This window comes from Chelmon rostratus, chromosome 18 (assembly GCF_017976325.1).
Source record: "Chelmon rostratus isolate fCheRos1 chromosome 18, fCheRos1.pri, whole genome shotgun sequence".
Classification (NCBI taxonomy): domain Eukaryota; kingdom Metazoa; phylum Chordata; class Actinopteri; order Chaetodontiformes; family Chaetodontidae; genus Chelmon; species Chelmon rostratus.
The window spans coordinates 10,502,437-10,524,181 of NC_055675.1; the positions used below are offsets into that span (position 1 = coordinate 10,502,437).

At 44.4% G+C, this 21,745-nt stretch overlaps 2 protein-coding genes across 2 annotated transcripts in view; one reads left to right on the forward strand and one right to left on the reverse strand.

Moving 5' to 3' along the window:
- Positions 1–1,628: 1,628 nt before the first annotated feature.
- Positions 1,629–11,514, reverse strand: mtmr9 (myotubularin related protein 9). Its single transcript, XM_041958651.1, has 11 exons — positions 11,456–11,514; positions 10,861–11,050; positions 10,017–10,125; positions 9,781–9,906; positions 9,500–9,673; positions 9,150–9,367; positions 8,862–9,023; positions 8,557–8,698; positions 8,095–8,315; positions 7,573–7,724; positions 1,629–4,022 (listed from the first exon to the last, which is right to left on the reverse strand). Exons 2-11 carry the CDS (start codon positions 11,040–11,042, stop codon positions 3,859–3,861), a joined length of 1,650 nt encoding a protein of 549 aa, XP_041814585.1. The 5' UTR covers positions 11,043–11,050; positions 11,456–11,514; the 3' UTR covers positions 1,629–3,858.
- A 7,719-nt stretch (positions 11,515–19,233) lies between these two features.
- Positions 19,234–21,745, forward strand: part of xkr6b (XK, Kell blood group complex subunit-related family, member 6b) — a 48,658-nt gene continuing 46,146 nt past the window's right edge. Inside the window, exon 1 of the mRNA XM_041959121.1 lies at positions 19,234–19,802. Within this exon, the coding sequence (XP_041815055.1) occupies positions 19,234–19,802 (569 nt within the window). The remainder of the gene's footprint in view (positions 19,803–21,745) is intronic.

Here is a 21,745-nt window from a genome sequence, read left to right on the forward strand (position 1 = left end):
ACCACATGAGCTCACGTGTCCATAAAAACACAAAGACAGACCAATGAGTGATTTGCTGGACTACACATGAAGCAGAACAAAGGACAAACCTGATGCAGCCTTGTAATCAAACACTTCTAATGATTATCTACTGATACAGTTTGAAAAGGTGCTTAATGCAAACTCACTGCAGTAACAGGGAGCGGTCGAACTCTACGGGCTCTGTGATTTAAGCGTAACAGAATCCATTCATGTTTACCAAGGGAAAGGGATGATGGGAATATGTGCGCACCCTCTGTTTGACTTTGAGGTTTGTTTGCAGTACACAGAGGAGGACCAAAGAGGGTGACGATGTCTGCGAGTGGACCGAGCAGAGGGTGGGCATAAGGTCAGTGCTGAAACATGAGTGGTGGACGGCCGCACACCCCCACTCCTGTCATCACTGGGAGGGAAATGACAGGCTCAAAAACAAGTTAATCTGCAAACTGGGCCACTTAGATCGCATCCAGTTACAAGCATCACAGAGATATTTTGCCTCACGCGGATGAACTTTGATAACCCAAAGTCCTCCGCACACAAAACGGACACCTGATAACTTTGCAGTGACACAGTTTTGGTTTAGTTTTTCGTTCAGTGTTGGTGGGATGGTGTAACCCCAGCTGAGAACATCTGCGCAGCAAGGACAACAGACACAGGATTCATCAGTCTGTCCAACTCTCCAGTGGACTGCACCAGCACCTCCAACAGTTCATCTTCCCCTGGCAACCCTAGTCTGTGCGTTAAGCAAAGCAAGGCTTTCAGTCTTGAAATCAGAGCAGTGACAGATGCAAGGCCACATTAATATGGCGAGCAGAGCGATGACTGGACGCTAGCACTGTAAACACTTGCTGCCATCACATGGCTTCATGGAGCAGCTGAGTCCTGGCTATTTATTCCCCGGTCACCTCATCAGATGATCCCTGCATCACAGGGATGGCAACATGGTGTGCTTACTGTTTACTAGTCCTTGGACAAGCCATGTGGGGACAGGGTATGGGAAAATTGAATTCTATGTCACCTGTCATTGTAGTGGGGACATGCTCCTTCGTCACTGGACAGTGACAGACGTCACCAGGGCATCCGGGCTGCCATATAAAGTTTTGTGAACTTTGTGAACAGTGAACTTTTTTTTTTTTTTTTTTTTTTAGCATATTGGGCTCATCGGCTGCTAAATGCTCCACTATGTTCACCAGCTAATGGCTAGCTTTATCTGTTTGCTATTTGGTGGTTGGTAGGTAACATGCATTTGTGAAGCTTCTTCACAAACACAGCTGTATGCTGGGACTTCACACCGGGTTGATGAGAGCGGTGACTCAAACCAGTGAAGTCATGGGCTGCAAAACCAAAACAAAGAGCTGAAAGATGCTAAAATGCTCTGTAAAGCTGAAGCTGCAGGTGATAATTCTGTGTGGTTTCCTCACTCCGAGCGACACCTTTCACATGACACAGTTATCTGATTCATTTTTTATAAAAAGGAATATCAGTGCAGCTTTAAATTGTATTTGTGGTTGATGAAATGTTAAAAATTAAACTGGTAAGTCAGAATTGAATGAATCTTGCTGTGAGAACAAAACCTCAGTTGAAAAATTACAAAATCAAACATGTTGTGTGCGACAATTTTTAATGGCTTGAACACTAAAAAAACATTTCATCTTTCAAACAATAATAGGATTTTACAGACATGTGATCAGCAGTGATAAAAGAAATGTTTATTTCTTATTCTGATCTTGCAGTAAGGCATTGCACAAAGCTGACATATACGACAAAATCAGACAAAAGCATTATTTGTCCACATTGCTAATGATTTTTTAGAGTTTTGCCGACTTTGACAAAGCAATAATCATTTAAGGATAATATTACGAATAACGCAAGCATATGAAAAAGTGCACAATTCTAAATCACACCCTTACTTTGATTTAACTCGGTGCTCCATTCATGCACACACAAAGCAACGGAAGGTAAGGTGTCATTTTTGGCAACTGGAAAAAATGGATGTTGTGCAGCTATAAGCAACCTTCCCTTTATAATGCAGTTTAACGTAGTGGCTGGAATCAGCTCAGATTAGTGTGACTATCACATCGTCGTCAAGCAAAATGGTTTCAATATATGAACATGACATGGAGAGAAGCAGAAAAAAAAAACGCATTTTCTTACTGGCAGAGCAAACAAAACTGGCCCAGGTTGGACACTGGATTTCATTTCACCTCAAACCGGCCCATGTTTTTGTATTTAAAGTGCAGCGTAAAGCTTAAGTAACGGTGTAATGCTAATACAAGACGCCCACGCCAATGGACAGCACTGGGAGATGAGCTGTAATGTCAACATGAGAGGATAATTTAGGCTGAGTTGTTGCCTCTTTGATGACGATCAAAGACTTAGAAGAAACACCAACAATGTTTTTGTGTTTGATGTGCTGTGATGAGTCCTGGGTTGGTAACAATGTTCCTATGACACACTGTGTCATCTGTAGTAAGCCTAGTAGTTGGATTTTACATTAGCGGGATATGTTGGCATGTTTTAATATTAACACATTTATTGTCTAAAATGGCAATAGCTGGTAAGTGAAAAATGATGCCGATTACAGAATTACAGGCGTATGTGGATATTTCACACAAAGTGCATTAGTTCTGCATCTTAAACTCCAAAATAGCGAGTGTGCATTTTGCTTAACAATGTACTTGAACGCAACATTATAGAACTTTGATAACCAAAACATAAATTGGTCTTTAAAGCAGTAATCTCACATTAATGCAGACAAACCTGCATGTGTTCAGCTCTGTAAGGGCTGAACATGGCCTCCATTACTGTGGCAACAAAACCTCCAGTACCATCATAGCTCTTTTTTTTCTGCAACATGTGCTTGGACATATTTGACTATTTTACTATCATGCATATGAGACTGGAATAAATATTGACAGCCGTAATGAGGCAAGCTGATGACATTTTATAAGGTTAAAGAAGTATTTGTTAATACGTCCTGCAGTGCTTCCTACTGGAATGTCAAGTAATGATCTCATAAACATACAAGTATCAGGATATTTTGGTCTAATAAGACAAGCCTGCCCTCTCATTGTACAGCAGGCGCCGACCATACCTACGCTTATTATATCATCTCAACGTGCAGCGAAGGCACATGCTGCCTTATAGCACCCTATATGTTGCCATAGTTACTCTGCAGTGCTTCAGTGGCACATACAATCAGCAGGATGTTTGGTGCAAATGTGTACCCTGTAGTGAATGAACATCCCAAGGACCAGCATTCCCTCCTGACCACGATCAATGCCCAGAACTTTATAGAAATCTTAACACAGGCTGGGGGATAATGGACTCACTCACTGGATTTTTAGGTACCTGCGTATGTAAATGAGGGTTTGACGAGGTTCAGCAACTGCGAAATCAAGCTGACACGCCAAAGCAACGCTGAAATGATTAAATGACTAAACATTTGCCAATTATTTTTCACAATCGACTGATTGATGACTTGACTAATTGTTTCGGCCTTTGTATTGCAGGACTATGAGATGATGAGTGCTTGGCTTTTATTCCAGGACTCTTTTGCTTTGTTTGTTTCTGCATCTTTCCCTCTCAGTCCAGCTTAGTTTCGGTGACGCACAGTGAAACTGGCTAAAAGTCTTCTTTTTTTTTTTCTTCACGGGCGCTCTTTCAGTCCGTGAACTCAAAATCAAACTGCTTGGATTACATATTCTCAAACATGTGAAAAGAATTCAAACCTAAATGAAACATGAAACCAGGCCGACATTGATCTGTTTATGTAGTTTGCTGTTTTCACATTTTCTACCTCTGTCTTCCATCTTCTTTCCTCTCGCTCTCTCACTCTCTCTATGGCGTCTGCAGCAGAGGATCTTCAGTTTCCAGCTGGGCCAGCTGTCTGCGCAGGCTGTTTACTTTCTTCTGGAGCTCCTTGTTATATTCAATTATATGTACCATTTCCTCATAAGCCTCGTCCAAACACTTGGAGGAGCGGTTCCATCGGAGGAACACTCCTGTAATGGGAAAGGGAGGAGGGCAATGTGAGTAATGCATGAAGAACAAAACCTGTTGCAAAGACGTGGTTTCTTGTATTCTGTTTAGGCTCTAATTAGACTAAGAGTCTACATCCCTGCTAGCGGCTCTGTGAGGCTTAGACACAGCAGTGCCTCGAGCTAAATGCTAATGTTAGTAAGCTAAAATGTTTACAGTCACAATTCTAACATGCTAATGTTTAGAAGGTAGCATGTTAGCATGCTACCATTCACTTATTAGCACTAAACACGGCTGATGGGAATGCCATTGGTTTTTGCAGGTCATCTGGTTAAGTGAACAGAATTGAACCTGAGGGGGACATGGACGTCTGTACCAAATTTCATGGCAATCCATCCAAAAATTGTAGAGATATGTCACTCAGAAATACAAATCACTAGAAAAAGTCAGTAGTATTCATCTTCTGGGAACCACGATCATCCGTACCACATTCAGTACGCTAACAGTGTGGCTGAAAAACCGCAACTGAGGCGTTCTGACAATTAATGAATTAAACAAATGCTGAATGGTTAAAGAGCAATAAACCCATATAAAGATCCTTCAGACTAAATGCAATGAAGAAGTGAGTGGATTTCAACATCTTTGTGCTGAAAAACAGAGCGCTGACTGTGCGGATAACAACCTTGACACGGGGTGTGGGACTTTGGCAGAGGAACATGAGGGACTGACACTCCAGAGAAACGAGTGTGACCGCAGAGATGTGCTGCACGACTGGAATGTACCGCACAATAACGAGGCGACTCCTCTGTCACGGTGAGAGTAAATGTGACACAAGTGGCTAAAAATGTCACGTCTCGCTCCCACGATTGAGATCTCAACTATTTTGTCATGTCGTTCATTTACATTTAGGTAGATGACAGTTTCATTGCACTTGAAAACAGCGAATTCTGAAATTTTTGAGTCCAGGTTAGCATGAGTAAAACACCACTCTGAATGAAACTGGATGCGATTCCCATCACGGCACGCTGTTGCATTTTTAATATAAACATAAAAACTCATCAAACTTCTTTCCAGCTCTGAACAACTAACACAGCAGCTTGTGTCACGCTCTCGTAGTCAGATTTATCCTCCCTCTGAAGTGGCCTGCCTAGCTGCAGACATGTCAGACATGTCCAGATATGGACTCGCATGGGGTCTTTTAAGTTGGAGTAGGCATCATTCTCTACGAAAGAGTTGCGTAAGCAGGATGTCTGTTGCATTTCATGTGCTTCACTAGTTCACATACATTCCAGTTCATATAGAATGAGGGTGTGGCTCTGAGGCTTTAGGCAGAAAAAGGGGGCCCCTCACACAGGATGGCCTGAACCTAATAACCTCTCATCTGTCTAGACCCCCATCCCCCCTACTTTTCTTTATGAATGGCGTGCGCTTTGAGCTGATGTGACATCCAGCAAATTCAAGCGTAGATTGCTGGAACTTTTTTTTTTTTTTGGGGAGGCAGTGCACCCATAATTATAGAAATTAAATCCATTCTTCTCAAACAACAACAACAAAAAAAGAACATTTTTATCTCTATCATTAAGTTTGTGGTGGAAAAACCCTGCACATGCCAAACCTAGCTTCCTTCAAATACAGTCATTTAGAAAGAAATTCGATTGGACTGTAATTATTTTATTTAATGATTGTTTTGCATCACGCAGGGGTTTTTTTTTTTCGTCATTTCAGACCCAGCAGCGGATACTTCAGGTGGGATCTAATTAATTCCATGTAACCCTTGATCTACAGTGGCTGAGAAATAACAGAGCTCACACAGATTTTCTTAATCACAGTGGCACCATCACTGCATCACTGCTCATTCTGTTTACCACCAGTCACTGCTCTGAAACCTTCAAAGTAACAAGGTGGACGAATTCTTGAGTCAAGTTTTATGCAGGTACCTGTAACATTCTGACATCGGCTGCCAAGCTAATCTGATATTTTGTGGTGCAATTCATAAATGAGCTACTGGAGACAGGAGTGAAAGTGTGCCACAGGACTAAGGTTAGCGTGCATATGACTGCTAACTGGTACTAAGCCGCCACTGGCTCAGGGGTCAGTGTAAATACTGTCTGTGCAACCTATAATTAGACAAACACGTAAGCCAAACACACCATTGAGATGCCTGAGAAGCAATGTGAGCAATGTTGAAAATATAAAGGTGCTGAATGCCAGACGAGAGGGAAAAAGACGTAAGAGCTAAACGGGCACGAGTTTGACCTCTTCATGTGACATGGTTCATAAGGCGGGTTACCAGAGGTGGAAGTTCACTACTGGAAGAGGTTGGAAAATGCTTGAAGGTTTGTTTACACTGTTTTTCACACAAAATATTCATCTTATCAGTCATATATATATATTGTTAATAATAACATTATCACAATATAAATAGAGTATTCCTAATGTTTATTATTTCCTGAATGTTTATGCTACAATGTCATATGTTTTATGGATGTGAACGTATATTGGGACCAAATGGTGACTGTCACAGAATTTACTGGAAGATCGCAGGGTCACTCAGTTTATCACTAATGCAATTGGTGAAATCAAATGGCGCCCCCTTGTGGTGACAGTTCACAGTGTTTGTCTGAGACAAAATGCAATCACAGGTGAGACAATGATCAGTTCGTGGCAGCGCAACTGTGGCAGCCACAGCAGCGTTCCTCCCCACTGCTAACAACGGTTTCAGGCATTAGTGATTAACTAAGTAATTAACTTACTCACACTTGGTTTTGGGCCTGTCTTCACTCCAGGGATAAACCAAAACCACAAGTCAAGCCCACAGCGCCATGAAATATGTGTCATGCTGCAAGTACACAGCAGGCAGTGCTAGTGGCTGACGCACACAGAAACAGGCTGTTTGTGTCAAACAAGAATATCAGGACGGTCATCAGCGGTGTAGCCTACCTCCAGTCTGCTTTAACACAACTTTGTCATTTAAACCAACAGAACACGCGACAGATACTGTGTAAACACAAGTATGTTGAAAGCATATAATGATTTACACAGCCCTCTGGACACAGGATGAACATTCCCCATGCAAATGAATGTGACAAATGTTTACATTGTGTGACCTGGAAATTAAATGTAGACAATATGTGTTAGACAATGTGACACTGAGCAATAGTTTTATGATGAGCATAGCAACTCTAAGCCTCTGCCGTCATCTGTTCAGACAAAAGCTCTTTTTTGTTTATCTCAAATCTTGTTTTTAACCACAAAAAGTTTACTCTACTTACAAGTTTTTGCCTTAAACCTTTGTGGGTATTTTCACTTCTTGGTTTGCTTATCTTTCAATCATATCATATCAGGGATAGTTGACAGCTGAGTTTTCTTCTGCTAAGTTTGTTTTTCAATGCATTGCTAAAAGTATAACATAAACACAATATGGTTGGTTTAAAAATTTTGATTTAGTCTTGAGAGACATAGTGTTGTGAATGTAATGGACTAACATGGCCTTCTTCTCCGGTGGAAGGAACCTTTACGTCACCTGGGGTATGTAATCTCAGCCACTGCATATCTTTTGTGTTCGTTTCTCACCTTCCCACAGCAGCAGACTCTGAGGGGCAACCGAGGGCCAGATCACGAGGCTGTTGGCCTCGTAGAGCGGGTTGGTCAGACGCTCCAGCTCTTGCGGCCGATTCACCCACGACCAAAGGGACACAGTCTTCTCCGGCAGAGACAGTTTGGCTCTAAGTAAAGGGTGAGCGGGTTAATCAGTGAGAACAGTGGCGGCCTGCAGTTTGCTCAAGTGGGCTTGTAAAGCGTTGTTACTGATGATGGTGAAAGCATTCTCCTTTCCCTGAATAAAAACTTGACTTTGAGAAAGTCACCTACTCCACAACTGCTTTAGTACAGCAGCTTAGTGGCCAGTAGCCAAGAACGTGAAGGAAATGCTCCATAAAATATTGTGTGCATAATGCAACTCTTTACATGAATGGGAATCACTTATATACTGTAATTTAACCTTTCTAAACGCTGTGTTGTGTGGATATTGTATTCGATTGGATTAGATTATTATCAACACATAACTAAGCGTATGGCCGACTTCAACAGACCTACCTCTCAGCTGTGCTGTTGCCCAAGAAGGTACCGAACTGAGAAGCATAGGCGTGTTCGAAGAGCAGCACCAGGAAGCTCTCGCTGAATTCAAAGGAGCAGGGAAACTGGCGAAGGATCTGCCACACGCAGTCCAAGAAGAGCAGGAAGACAGGCGCCTCTTGGCGAGGCTTGCTGTTGGAGTAGGCTGACTGGGCACAGCGCTGCTGGAACGGGTGACCCGCCTGGGATACAGGGTCCGAGAGGGGAGAGCGGTAATGAGGAGGAACGCAAAGGACACGTCTATCATAATATGAAAATGCTTACTGGATGAGATTACTGTACCGGTACGGAAGTATTTATGATCATCAGCTTAATTGAGGTGATGCATGTTTCTGTAACTTCATTGGTGCTCGTATTGTTCCATAACAAACTGTCAAAAGTGTCACAGATTATGGCTGTGCTTCAAAGGTCAGAAGAGCTTACCTGCAGCCACTCTCGCTCCACCAGGCCCTGGAAGCCTCTGATGGTCCTGCAGGCCGGATCAAGGATGATCTGAGCCAAGGAGGTCACCTGCAGGGTGGAGTCTGTCCCCTCTGTACCGTGGACGAGCACCGACGCTCCCTCCCTGAGACACACACACACATACACACAATTACTGTCTGTCTGATACACTGTCTGGTGCAATACTGCGATTTTCTCAATGCAGCGTGTACAGAGTAGATGAAATGTGAATGCACTGCTTACTACTGGTCCAGGATTAATACAACAAGCAGACTTTGTTAACTCACCTGTCGATACACTGTGCAGCCAGGCAGGCAGTGGTGAGGATCTCTTTGACATGAGCCTGCCAGCTGGACGCCTCGAGCTTGCTTAACCAGCGGTCCATACTGTGCGACTGGTCGTTACACGCCTCGACCAGCTTTATCAGGCTCTCCTGTAGGATGTTGGACCTGGAAACAACAGATTTTTTTGACACGTAGCATCCCAAAGAGTCTTAAAAATATGTAGTTTAAAAGAAAGACAAAAAACAAGATTTGCCAGCTATGGAGCCACTGAAGCCCTCAGTCACCACTCACCTTTCGAGCGCCTTGTGGATCCTCCTCCACTGGGGGTAGTTAGCCTCCGACTCGAATCCTCCACCTCGAGCTTTGGCCTGCTGGGCAACGCTGATAGTGCGTGTGTCGATGATGTAGCCACGTTTGCCTGGCCGCAGGGTGGCGTTGATCAGCTTCTCGTCTTCCTTACACCGTCGCCCGTTGGTGCCTGTCAGAGGCTGCCCCGCTCGCATCATCACCTGAAAGTGAAGGCGATTAAAATAAACATTTCAAATAAATAAAAGTAAACCACGTCTACAGATACTTCACTCAGCCATTACACAATATATATCCATAAAGAATCATACAGACTCCATTTCCCAGGTGCTCACCATGCCATTCTTCTTGTGATAGTAGCTAAGCACTGGGAAACGGCCACTGTGACGGAAGGTGGCTACTTTCCTCAGCGTGTCATCATCGACATCTTTGGGCACTGCCACCAAAGGGGGGTATGATGGACACACACTGAAATCCTTGTTGACTACACTCAGTCTCCACTCATCTGTCTGATAAAATGGACGGTGACAGGTTAAAAGAAGTGTGTTCAGCATGTGCGACAGAGGGCTGAGAGAATGCTGAGTGTGAAAGCGTTTGCCACTTATCATGCTCATACCATGGACTCCAAATCTTTAAATGCATCCTCTGGAAGAAATGAATTCCAGCCATCTTCTATGACTTCAAACATGGGCCGGTAGAAGAAAGGGTACATCAGGGAGAGCGAATCGAGTGTGGACAGAGCCTAGAGAGGAATCAAGAATATGTATTGGTTAATCACAATTGACAGTAAAAGTGAACATTTTGCAGTTTTTGCAAGTTTAAAGTAATCTGTGTCTGCTTTTTTTTTTTAACCTCAATAGAGCTGGCAATGTTGAGACACTCCTCCATGCCGGGGATGTCGAGCTGGATCACTCTCAGGTCTTTGCATTTGACTATGATGCTTCCCAGAGACCCCACAAATCTGAAAGAAAAGCTGAAGATTTTATTAAAACTGCAAAGTGCAGCAGGCAGAACAACCACCACAGGAAAGACATGACGGCTCAGCCCTGTCACCGCTGCCTCACAGCGAGAATGCCCTTGAGTCAAACAGAGGGACTGCGTATACTCCTGCCTGAATTTGACCAACGCACAGACATCAGAGCTTGAGGTGGTCTTTCCTAAATCGTTATGTTATGTTATGTACATTGCTGATCTTCTGATACGGGTGCTAGGATAGTGCATTCACATGCAATCATTTGTTTGCCTCAGTACCCCATGAGATTAACTCTCAACCTTTGGGAAGCACTGTAGTGACAGCACACAGTGAGACTTTAACTTCCGGCCACAGCAGTTTCACATCCTCTCTCCACAACAAAAGTCAAGCATAAGATTACTTTAGAAAAAGAAAATGGCTGTGAAATGCTGTGATCTGGTGGTTGAAAGGCTGAAGGTGTAACCACAGTCAATCACACTCTACTTTCACTGCATTGCCTTCCTTGTTACTCAAAATGATGCAAATACATTGTCCTACTGATCTGCCTCTATTTTCATAATGTGTTTTATAAAGAGGTCGCTCAATGCAAAAACACACTGCCCTATGCCCCCCTCTTCATGCGGCATTGTCTTTTTAAGCACAAGTAATTAAGCTACAGTTACAGGTACATGATGAAGGAAAAGGGCTTGAAATCCTCACAACAGTTAATAAGAGGTTCATCACCTTTTCTCTATAGAGTCAATGTTTGAGTGAAGAAGCCACAGCTCCTCAGTGTTGTCCTGTCTGGATGAGAGAATCAGGTGATGACCAGTCAAACACAGGGTCCCCTCTACAGTAGGCATGAAAGGCCGATGAAGGACAACCCCGTCCACTCTGGGTGTCTTTATCAACTCAGCAAACTCCATGACCTGGCCTGAAGAAAAGACAGCAATTAGCCCAGCTACATAGGACAGAAATGATAAGGGTGTGGGGGTTTCTCACCGCATATGGATATAAACGCTACTGATGAGCTAACGTTACCACTGCTAAAACAGACTAAGTCAAGCCCTGCTGTGCTGCTTTTCAAGATCGATACTGTGCAAAAAGTCGTTGTCAATTAACATTAAACTAATAATGCTGCGACAATCTGTCAGTTAGCTGAAGTTAGCTTGATTCAGGAAATGAAGTGGCTAACGTTAGCTAGCCAGCTAATCGTGACAGACCGTATAAATTGTCTGTCACTTTTAGATTTACATCAAAATGTTAACATCATACATGCTATACATTTACGAGACAAACATTTGAAATTTTTCATTGATGCTAAAATGATTAATCATACCTGGTTATCTTTTCGTTTAATTTGTTGTTGGGCAAGACTGGTACGTTCACAAAAACACGCCGACTGGAAACAAGCGACTTGCGAAATTTGGCTCCGGACAGTTTGCGTTGCAAATCTTACAATTCTTTACTACAAAGGATAAAATAGGTTATTTATGCTTTCCAACGATCTTTAGCATTGGAACTATAGTTAAATTCCTCCGTAGAAATTATAACCCAATGGGACTAAACGTGGAACTATAAGATGAAAGATGAGTGTATGTCAAATGTGGGTTCATCTCATTCGTTCAGGTGTTAAGTAAAAGTTCACTTATCCACTGGACTTCATTTAAAGACATGAAGACTTTTCATAAATCATCTGTAGCCTTCAGCTAAAATACACATATGTTCTACCCTATTCAAGGGTGGGCTTTCCTTGTAACATTTAATCTAAAGTAAGAATAACTACTGAAATCATTGATAGAAGTTCAGGTGGGCTATGGAAACTGTCATGAGCCTTTGCTATGAAAGCCAAACACAATTTGACAGAACAAAACAAAGTTTTTTTTGTACATGAATCCATTGTATGGTCAAAAATTTTAAATTCCTCTCACTGGTAAACAAGAATATTTAGATTGTCATGCCTTCCAAAGACTGTCCAAACTGTTTTCACTGATTATGTGTTCAGGAGTGAACCCTATGTAAATGGATGATTAGTAAAATCACACAGGTATTTATTCACTTATTCATTGTGAAATAAAGACCTATTGATTTCCTCCAGCACACATTTTCAGATTCATGTTGTCTACAGCTGATGGTGCTACATTAGCTGCTCATCTATCACCTTTTCATGTCTTGTTGTACGGAGCACGGAACAATATTAAAAAAGGACACTAGGTGGTGACACTGAAAGATTCTGGTGAGGCCCGTGGTGTTAGAAGACTAAACTGCCTGAGCCTATGAGTCAGTATGTATGCATGGAAAGTGTATTCTGAATGATCATGAGAAATACGGTATTGTGCTGGCCAGGTAAAGGAATGTGTGTTACAAATTATAAGAGGAGTAGGCACCAGAATCAAACATAGACTCCTCTGGCAGGCTGGGTGATTTAAAAGCCCTTGATTGGTCAGTCAGACTGCCTACATGGTGATGGTGACTTGTGAGTAGCTGTTAACAGGCAACAAACACAGGTGGACTAGATTCAGTCAAAACAACAGGCAGGCAAGTCAAGCACATGAACAGGCTGGAGACTAGAAGACAAGAATGTGAGGGCAACTTGAGCAGTCTAACAAAAGGAAACAGTAAATTGGCTTCTATAGTGTATATACAGTCCTACCAGACTAACAAGCAACATAAGGCGGAAAAAAGGAAGCAAGCTCCGGACAGGGAATTCAAAGAGAGACCCATACCTCCTCAGATGGCTGATGATAGAATAGGAGCCTTATAATTAGCCTACAGTAAAACGAACAAAGGGTTATAACAGTCCAGGAGTGGTTCCAGTCCCGAGCAGACGGTGCCAGGTTGGTGCAGCAGGGGTTAGAGGGGAGGTCAGAGGATGGAATCCCTTGGAGGAGTGTGACAGTGTGGGCAGCCTGGTGAAGCAGAGGGTGGCGTAAGTGAAAAGATGGAGGCCCAGCTCTTCCAAACAGCTTCAGAGAAACCCCCAGGAACAGAGACCTGTCAGAGGAGGAGGGGCTGAGGTTAAGACCACAGTCAGTGTGCTGTATAACAGAGTACATTTACTCAGTAAAATTTCAATTTACTCGTACTTTACTTGAGTATTTTCTTCTCATCTCATTTAATACAGCTTAATACATCAAGAACAATTAGTCGGATAACCGCCTAATCAATTTGTAATTTATTCTGAGGTAGAGTTTTCATGCAAAAATGTTTCATGGTTCCAGCTTCACAAATGTGAGGATTTGCCTCATTTCCTTTGACTCATTTTGACACTCATAGAGATGATAAGTACAATTTGAGTTTGACTTAAAGATCATAAGAGCGCTGGCTTCCCTAATAGCAGCAGGGAATGTGGCCAGCAGAGGATTTTGTTTTCAGTTCTTGGGATAGTGAGGAGGTCTGCCTGCCGAGATGTTAAAGCTGGAGACTCCCTAAAGAGGTGAGAGAGAAGAAGAAGAGGAGCAGATGGCTTGGCAAAGGTAATAGCAGGCTTTGCTTGTTTTAGGCACATCTTTGTCAGGAAAGTGTGTGCGTGTGTGTACGTGCATGTGTTTGATGTATTGCAAATCAGTGCAATATCTGCTTCAGTTGCAGCCTGTCTGGGTTTCACAATAGATGGTTTGCTCTGGGCCTTTCCAGCCCAGCATCATAGAGAACGCATGTATTGACGCCAGGGCTCAATTGAATGTGAAACCCAGTGTTGCTTTACAAACCAAATAACTGCCCTGCCTCTGGGAAAAAGATGCTTTGCTATGACTTTTTTTTTTTTAAAGAAGACGGGCTGATAAAAAACAGCTTTCAAAGCAAATATTCACTTCCCAGCCCGATGCAGGATACAATAGAGTAACCCAACCTCTATGTTTTATTTAACAGGATGCTTAGACGAATGTGTCAGTGCAGGAGGAGATGATTTACTTTAGCATCTGTTGTAAAAGGTTCAGTAATAAAATGCTAACTCTTACAGCCGCAGCGGAATGTTTAAAGAGCTAACACTTGATCAAACACACTTCTGCTCATTGTGCCTCGGAAGAATCTGGGGAAAAATATCAATAAACTTCTCAAGAAAAGAGAGAAAAGAACAGCGATGACCTGGATGAGTAACTACAACCAGTAAATGTCAAACTATGATCAAGTGGTAATCAGTGAGCTTCTAAATCTGTCTTGAGTGAACTGCTGAACGCTCGCCTGCGTCACACAGATCAGACTTTGACATTTATTGACGAGTTCTGAACATTTTGGAACATCTTCCGCCAAAATTTTAGGGATTGGCAGCTTGCACCCACACCTACACCATTACTCACTCAAGCTTTTTATTCAGTTTCTGCTAAAGACAATGTCTCATCCAACCCCCCGTTCTGCACGGTTTGTTTGCTGCTTGTTCTGGTGTTGTTTCGTTATTTTAGGCATGTCCAGTGAATCAGAGCAGTCTGTCACGACAGATAATGATGACTGAAACGTGGGTGAAGAGTCTAATACCAAAATATGTTGTGTAAGCTCTGTGAGACAGAGGTATTTTATATCTCATCGAGCTTCTGATTTGACTGGTAGAACAATACGTTTCATGTAAGAATACTGGCTGCTGTACTGGTAATTGCTTCTCAAATACTTCTTTGTCTCATTCTTCTTTGTCTTCTTCTTCTTCTTCTTCTGTTTCGCACTGAGACATTCACCTCTACTTCAGCTCCTGCCATCACCTCAAAGGGGAAAAAAACTGTGAAAAAGCTCCTGAAGGATTCATCACTAATTACATTCTTTGCATTATTTAGTGCATGTAGCACATGCCGCGTGTGTGCTGCTGTAAACGCTGCACGTCCGAGCAATATGCCTCCCTATTTGCTTTCATCAAATTTTCATAGGTTCTGAAAGCTGGTTTCTTTGCATTTCTTTCTGTCTTTAATTTTGAGAAGCACTCCTGTTAGTATTTAGTTTTTACAGTCGACTCCAAACTGAGTTTATCTGATGAAACACAGTCACAAAAAACAAAGCAGGGCACTTGTTGTCTCAGATTTGCACATTCAAATAAAAGAACTGAGATGAAATTGGCAGTTTAGTTGCTCAGGATAGCTAACAGCCTTAAAATGCTGCTGAATGTTAGCACTAATTTGTTAATTATTGCTGGATGAGTATCTTTAGAATTTATTGTACACACACTGAAAAACGGCCTTATAGAGGTCTTTCTCAGCTGTTGGTAGCTCGCCCACAATGCATCAGTGTTTTGCTCCACCTGAACATGTTGCTCACAAGATGCAGGGTTTACAATTGAAGTACAGATGACTAGAAAGGATGAGTGCTCCCTCCCTCTGCAGGTTCCCTCCTGTCCCTGGGTAGAAATCACACACACACACACGCACACACACAAACACTCTGTCTGATTTATTTAGCCTACGCCCCCCTAACCAGCCTTCATCCTGATCTCTTCCTCGAGAGGCCGCTGAGTCTTTCTTGCAGTCCTGCCTTGTATTCTTTAATATTCACCCACTCCCTCTGGCTCTGACACACTCATGTTAGCCCTGTGGTTTGTTTTTGTTTTGTTTAAAATGGCTAATGCCTGTTTGTTGCCCCGTACAGCGGTTCACGACAAACTGGTTTAAAAAGTGCTTTGTAATTTGAATTGATGCCTCATGAAACAAAAGCGATGAGTCAGCCCGCCAAAGTAAGTTTTATATCTTTGTCTTTATTCAGTTTATTGAGGGTTTTTTTTTTTCGACAGAGGTCTTCAGTGCCCACATTAGACAGAAAAGACACTCATCCAAACCTTAGACCCTCAATGAGAAGAAGGAAAAACTCGGGAGCGTCTACTCAAAGAGGGATCCCTACCAGGACAGTTAGCTGGTGGGTGCCAAGAGTGAGCTGGTGGTGAGCTGCTGTTGGGTCTGGTGGGTCTTCGTGTTGAGCAACACCCTCAACATTATGTCGGTTAACAATATCACTAAAAAAAAAAAATGCTTTAAAGATGGCCTACATCATTGCCAGAACTGAATTATATATTACTGAATAATTACATTTTACAGTAACGAAAGAAAACAACAAATACTCACAAGATTACAAATGCACTTCAGTACAAACCTACAGAGCCCTGGAGTGGCCACAGAGATAAAAGACAATGGTAACACTTTACAATATGGTGGACCTTATAAATGATTGTCCGCTGCCACGGACCTCGCCTTGAACTGGCCGTCCTCTGCTGAGGGCCAGCTCGGCTCCCACGCCTGGATCGCTGCCCGTCGGGACCACCCTGCCGATTAAGACCGTCTTTCCACGCCTCCTCTTGGGGCGTCTGTGTATACAGAGGCCAAGTTTTACAACATCTCGTGCTAATGCGTGCGCACGACATACAGCTGGGTCCCACGCTTTGGTTATTTCGTGCACACGAGATAATATATACGCTGAGCGCATAGGTCGGCTATGAACACATGGTGCGTCGTAATCCAAAGATACCCACCGTGCGTAAAGACGCACAAAGCTCATTCAACCGCTCCATCAGCTATCCCGTATAGAAAGAGCTACAGTGCATGCCAGCTGTTTATAAAATCAACCTGACATAAATTCTCCAATAACACGAATCTATGTTGAACACACAGGCTACTAACAAAGTCTACCCACCGTGCGCAAGGAGACATACAACAGTTTAACAACAAATCTCAGTCTGTTTTCACTCACAATATTCTGATTTCTGTGATAGCTTTAGACTTAAAGTGCTTTTCAGTGTCTTGTGAGATATATTATAATGACTGGGAGAAAACATATGGCTGGACCAGAGAAGACCTGGTCCAGTGAATCAGACTCACACACACACCAAGAAATGACTTTTGAGTTAAGTTGCAGACATCTCTTGTCCAGCAGTTAAACCTTTGAAAGAAAAACTTTTTGCACATCTATCAATTCTGGGTGGTGGGAGAAGGAGAGGCTGTAAGTTTAAGAAATTTAACTCGTTAATCAAAACTAGTTTTTGTGAAAAAATATGTCGATCAAAAAAGTTCATCCAAAGTAAAACATGTCTGGAGGGGATCTTTAAAAAATGACTTCGTGGTACCAGTTTCTGTATGTATCAGTAAGAAAACCTATTTTGCTTAACTCCTTCCTCAATTAAAACAAAAAACACTCCCTGTTCACTGTTAAATAGAATCCTATAAATATACAATCTACTGAAATGCCTAAACATCAAACTCTTGGTCCAGGCTGCTTGGTGACGTGTCATGTCTGGATCTCACGGGTTCGTGGTTGCCTGCACATGATTCTGTATTCATACAAATTCACTGCAGTAGCATCAGAGTCGCAGATATTTTAGCTACAGTCTTCAGCAGTGCTCGGATTGGGATCCACGTGACTGTCTGACCCGGTGAAGCTCCACTCAGGTGCACAGTATTACCAAAACAAAGCAGTGACCATGATCACAACCAAGCAGAGTGGTTGTGGGTATTTATTTGCACTGTAGCCTTGTAGTGTTGGAGTGATTTGGTAGTGTGTGTGTGTATGTGTGTGTGTGTGTGTGTGTGTGTGTGTGTGTGTGTGTGTGTGTGTCTATCATAGTGCATAAAACAGCCAAGAAAAACAGACAGCCATCTTTTAGACTTCTTTCGCCTTCTTGTCTTTTAACTGCTTTATTCTCCATTCTCTTGTAACCTTTCACTCTCATATTTTGCACTTTTTTTTATTATTGTGTGTGTGAATGAGGCGTCTGAGTGTTTGCAAAGGATGATGATCAATTGAAGACTTTTCTTTTTGAGCTGAACTGAGCTTTAGGCCTTGAGGATGAGGACATTTTCAAGTGGGGACGTCCTGGCTCCTTCAAAGCTTAAGGCTGTGTTTTAGGGGAGAGGGAGTGTGTGTGTGTTCAGCACCACTTCAGCAATGGACAGCTCCGAACTCCGGCGTCCGGATAGGTAAGGAGGGGGGGCATGGTCCAATCAATCTCACGCTGGATATGACTCTGCATGGCATCTGTGGGCTCAGTCTAATCACTGGGATGGTGAGCCTGCAGCCTGCTCTTTTGCTCGCACATGCTATACGGGGGGGCGTCACATTTCAGCAATAGCTTAACCCCTTGACTGCTGCCGGGGAGGAAAAAAATGCAGCAGACAGGAGAGAAAACCCAACATGTCTCTTAGCAACCGTTCCAGAGGCCTATAGATTCACCTATAGATAAAGTATGTCTTTCCTCGGAGGACGTGGTGTGTGTGTGGCTTCCATTTTTGTCACCCTGTTTTCCTGTTTGCACTCATAACTTTCAGCGACAATTCCCAATTGTTTGTCGATGCAGGTGTGCAGAAATTACTATTCTCTTACCAGAACATATGGATTTCGCAAGTCTATTAAGCACAGGCAAGGCTGATCATAACATATAGGAGCGCTGCACTAGTCGCAGGAGATGTAAACACTAAGAAGAGTGAGGTCATCGTGAAGTTTTTTTTTCTTCGTCTTTCTTCCGGCTGCCTCCTACAAAAAAAGTGACCCCACGCTGTGTCACCGAGACTGATTCACATGTTCCAACAACAGGAAAGACTTCCTTCGGTGGTGGTGAGGCATGTTGCATTACATCATGCGGACCACTCCTGCGTATTTGGGGGCTTCAAACGAGACACTAGATGGCAACCACGTTGAGAGGGAGAGACGGTGTGTGTGTGCGCGCCTGTTTGAGTGTGTGTGTGTGAGACAGAGAGAGAGAGTGAGAGAGAGGGGAGGGGGAGAGAGGGGGAGAGGTGGGGGGATGAATTACGTCGGCGTGGGACAGTGGAGGGACGGTCTGCTCATGGCACTCGGCTTGCAGCTGGAGGAGAGCTGCAGAGAGGGTAAACAGCTGAACGGGGGGGGATGAGATGAATGCACAGGTAAAAGCTGGCCGACCACAGTTGGACGCATGAGTTACGAATTAAACTGTTCGAATTTGTAGATTAGATTATTGTTACCAGGTGGGAATAGAGCTGCAGTGGAGGGAAAGCAAGACAAGATGTGCTGCGTCCGTGGCGCCACCGGTGCGCTATCCGGGGACAGAGTGAGCGGCGGCGACGCGCTGACACCCCGCTTTTAGATGGCTCCAACATTTGGGGTGCAAAACAGGTGTCAGGGAAGTGTCGTCACGAACCCCGGAAGCCGGAGGAGGTGGGAACATCAGAGGGAAAGATGGCAGCGAAATCCGATGGTCGCGGGGTCGTCACCGGTTTCGCCCAGCTGCACAACCTGGACGAGGTGGTGGGGACGGGAGAGGACGACACTCGGAACGGCAGCTCATTCCACATCTGCCACTGCTGCAACACCTCGTCGTGCTACTGGGGCTGCCGGAGCGCCTGCCTGCATTACCTCCGGGGGAAGGGGAAGGGGAAGGAGAGAGATGCGGCGCGGCCACCGCAGGAGGAGCGCCTCTGGCTGGACTGCCTGTGGATCATCCTGGCACTGCTGGTCTTTTTCTGGGACGTGGGGACCGATTTGTGGCTGGCCATCGACTACTACCACAAGCAGGACTTCCTGTGGTCGGGCCTGACCCTGTTCTTCGTGCTGGTGCCCTCGGTTCTGGTCCAGATCCTGAGCTTCAGGTGGTTTGTGCAGGATTACACTGGGGGCGGACTGGGCTCCGTGGAGGGGCTGAGTAGTCGAAGAGCTACAGTCGCTGTGCAAAGAGACAGGTGCTGCCGCCTTTCTGTCTGGGTCTGGCAGACCATCATACACATCTTTCAGTTGGGACAAGTGTGGAGGTAAGACAAACTTAAAGTTTTGCCTTTAAAGGGATCAGTTAAAACCCCCAGAGCACAGCGCGTCCAGCTCCTCTCACTCTATCCATTCACTTCTTCCAGCCTCCTCTTGACTGTCACCTGGTATAACCCGTTGTGTACATGACTGGGGTGAAAATCAGCACAGTGGTGATGCCATTACGCTCGCCTCACAGTCTCCACTCTTTGCTGTCACGCATGCCTGTATTTGCATTTGGAATACATCTAATTGCATTCGAGGCGGTTTTGCATAATTCCCATGCTCGCAGCCAACCGTGCCCGGAACAGACAGCTGCAGCTGCACAGAAATCGCACCGCTGTGATTATTTCATCACAGTGCGCCATTGCGCTTGTGTGGGGAGGGAAGAGGGCTATTTGTTCAAAGACGGACAGGTAGTAGCTGGAAGCTCGCGCGCGCGTGTCTGTTTGTGTGTGTTTGCGTGCGTGCGCGTCTGAGTGTGCGTGCGCCAGGCGCGCCGCTCGCGGTCGCCTCGATTCACCCGCTCTCCCTGCCCGCATCAAATACTCCAACTCCGCAACTAGAGGCCAGACGAGCATCTGTTTTCACGGCTCGCCAAACTACAGCTTCCCCCCACAGACATGATGTCATCGACTCCTCTGCGACGTCTCGACGTCTTCGGTCCTCAAATCCGCTTTTTGGCCGTGCAAATTGACGCGTCGGGGGACCGCGGGGATGCTCAAGGTGCACGTCTCTGCGCGTAATCTGTGACATGCAGCGGCTACAGTAGTAGTAAAAATGTGACACCGGTGCGCGCAGCTCCTCTGCTCCGTTTAGGCTGATCAGTCGAAGCTTCTGAGCAGCGTTTTTTGGTGCAGACAGACGCAGTGGCTGGCATTTAATGGGGGGTGGGGGGAAGTAACGCACGGCGGCTGAGAAAATGTAAAACAGCCCACCGCGAGACTCGGTGGAAGGGGTTTGAAACATGTCACCCCGGCTGTCAGGGCTTTAGTCGACGTCTGTGGCGTTTTTGAGCATCAGAAGCCGAGCCTGACCACCGTACTCGGATTCTGTTACAGTGCTCGTGTTTGACAGCCGCCTTTGCTCCTCGTCAAACGAGTGGATCTCCCCAAACCGCGACTGTGCTGTAGTCTAACGCATGAGGACATTTGTGCCACAGGCTAAATTACTCACATGCTGAGAGACTGAGAGTAAAATCTGAACTGAAACTCGCTGACCTTTTCGAAAAAAAAAGAAAGAAAAGAAAATTCCACGAGCCTTAGTGAGATACCTTCTCCTCCACTCTCACCTGTTCCCACCCTCACATTTAATCTGAAAATAAGCCTGACTCTTCTTTCCATGTGGCTGAAAGGAGCATCTCTTATGTTCAAGTTAGTGCATCCTGTCAAGATGGGTTTTCCCAGAATGAGACAATCCACTCAGCCTCGTCCGCAGCTGCACCTGAAGGCTGTTACATTGATTAGCTGTATTTATTCTGCTGTGGTTCAATTGATTATTTTGTTCATATCTGTAGTGGGAAAACAAGTCGGAGAGCGCCGGGAACGATTGTGCAAAGTCACTGCTTGTGTTGCTGGTTAGAGAGGAAAGTTTGGAGCGAGAGCATCTCACAGTGCTTTTCTGTGAAGTGTCACTGGACAGTGTCGGGGTAAAGGCATCTAAAAATCCCAAAATGTCACACTGTTCCTTTAATACCAAACACTCTGTTGTGTCTTCAGGTATTCTTGCTTATATGGACATGCATGTCCGTGGTCACAGGTGTGAGCTTGCCTTTTGCGGCTTGAAACAACACCTTTATTTGATTTAATAGGTAATAAAGCTTTGGAGCAGCATGCAGTGTGGTAGGACTCACTTTCTACTTGCTGCGATGCACTTTTTCGGGGACATTAGGACCAGCTTTAGTTTCCACCACTAGCTCCAGGTTTACAGCTACAGTTGTACACGCTGACCA

Excerpts from the sequence above, each read along its gene's own strand:
- mtmr9 (XM_041958651.1), bottom strand. The coding sequence starts at position 11,042 with ATGGAGTTTGCTGAGTTGATAAAGACACCCAGAGTGGACGGGGTTGTC. Across the intron at positions 8,699-8,861 it reads GCTGCACAGTGTATCGACAG|GGAGGGAGCGTCGGTGCTCG; the intron begins GTGAGTTAACAA and ends TGTGTGTCTCAG. Across the intron at positions 7,725-8,094 it reads GGCAACAGCACAGCTGAGAG|AGCCAAACTGTCTCTGCCGG; the intron begins GTAGGTCTGTTG and ends CCCTTTACTTAG.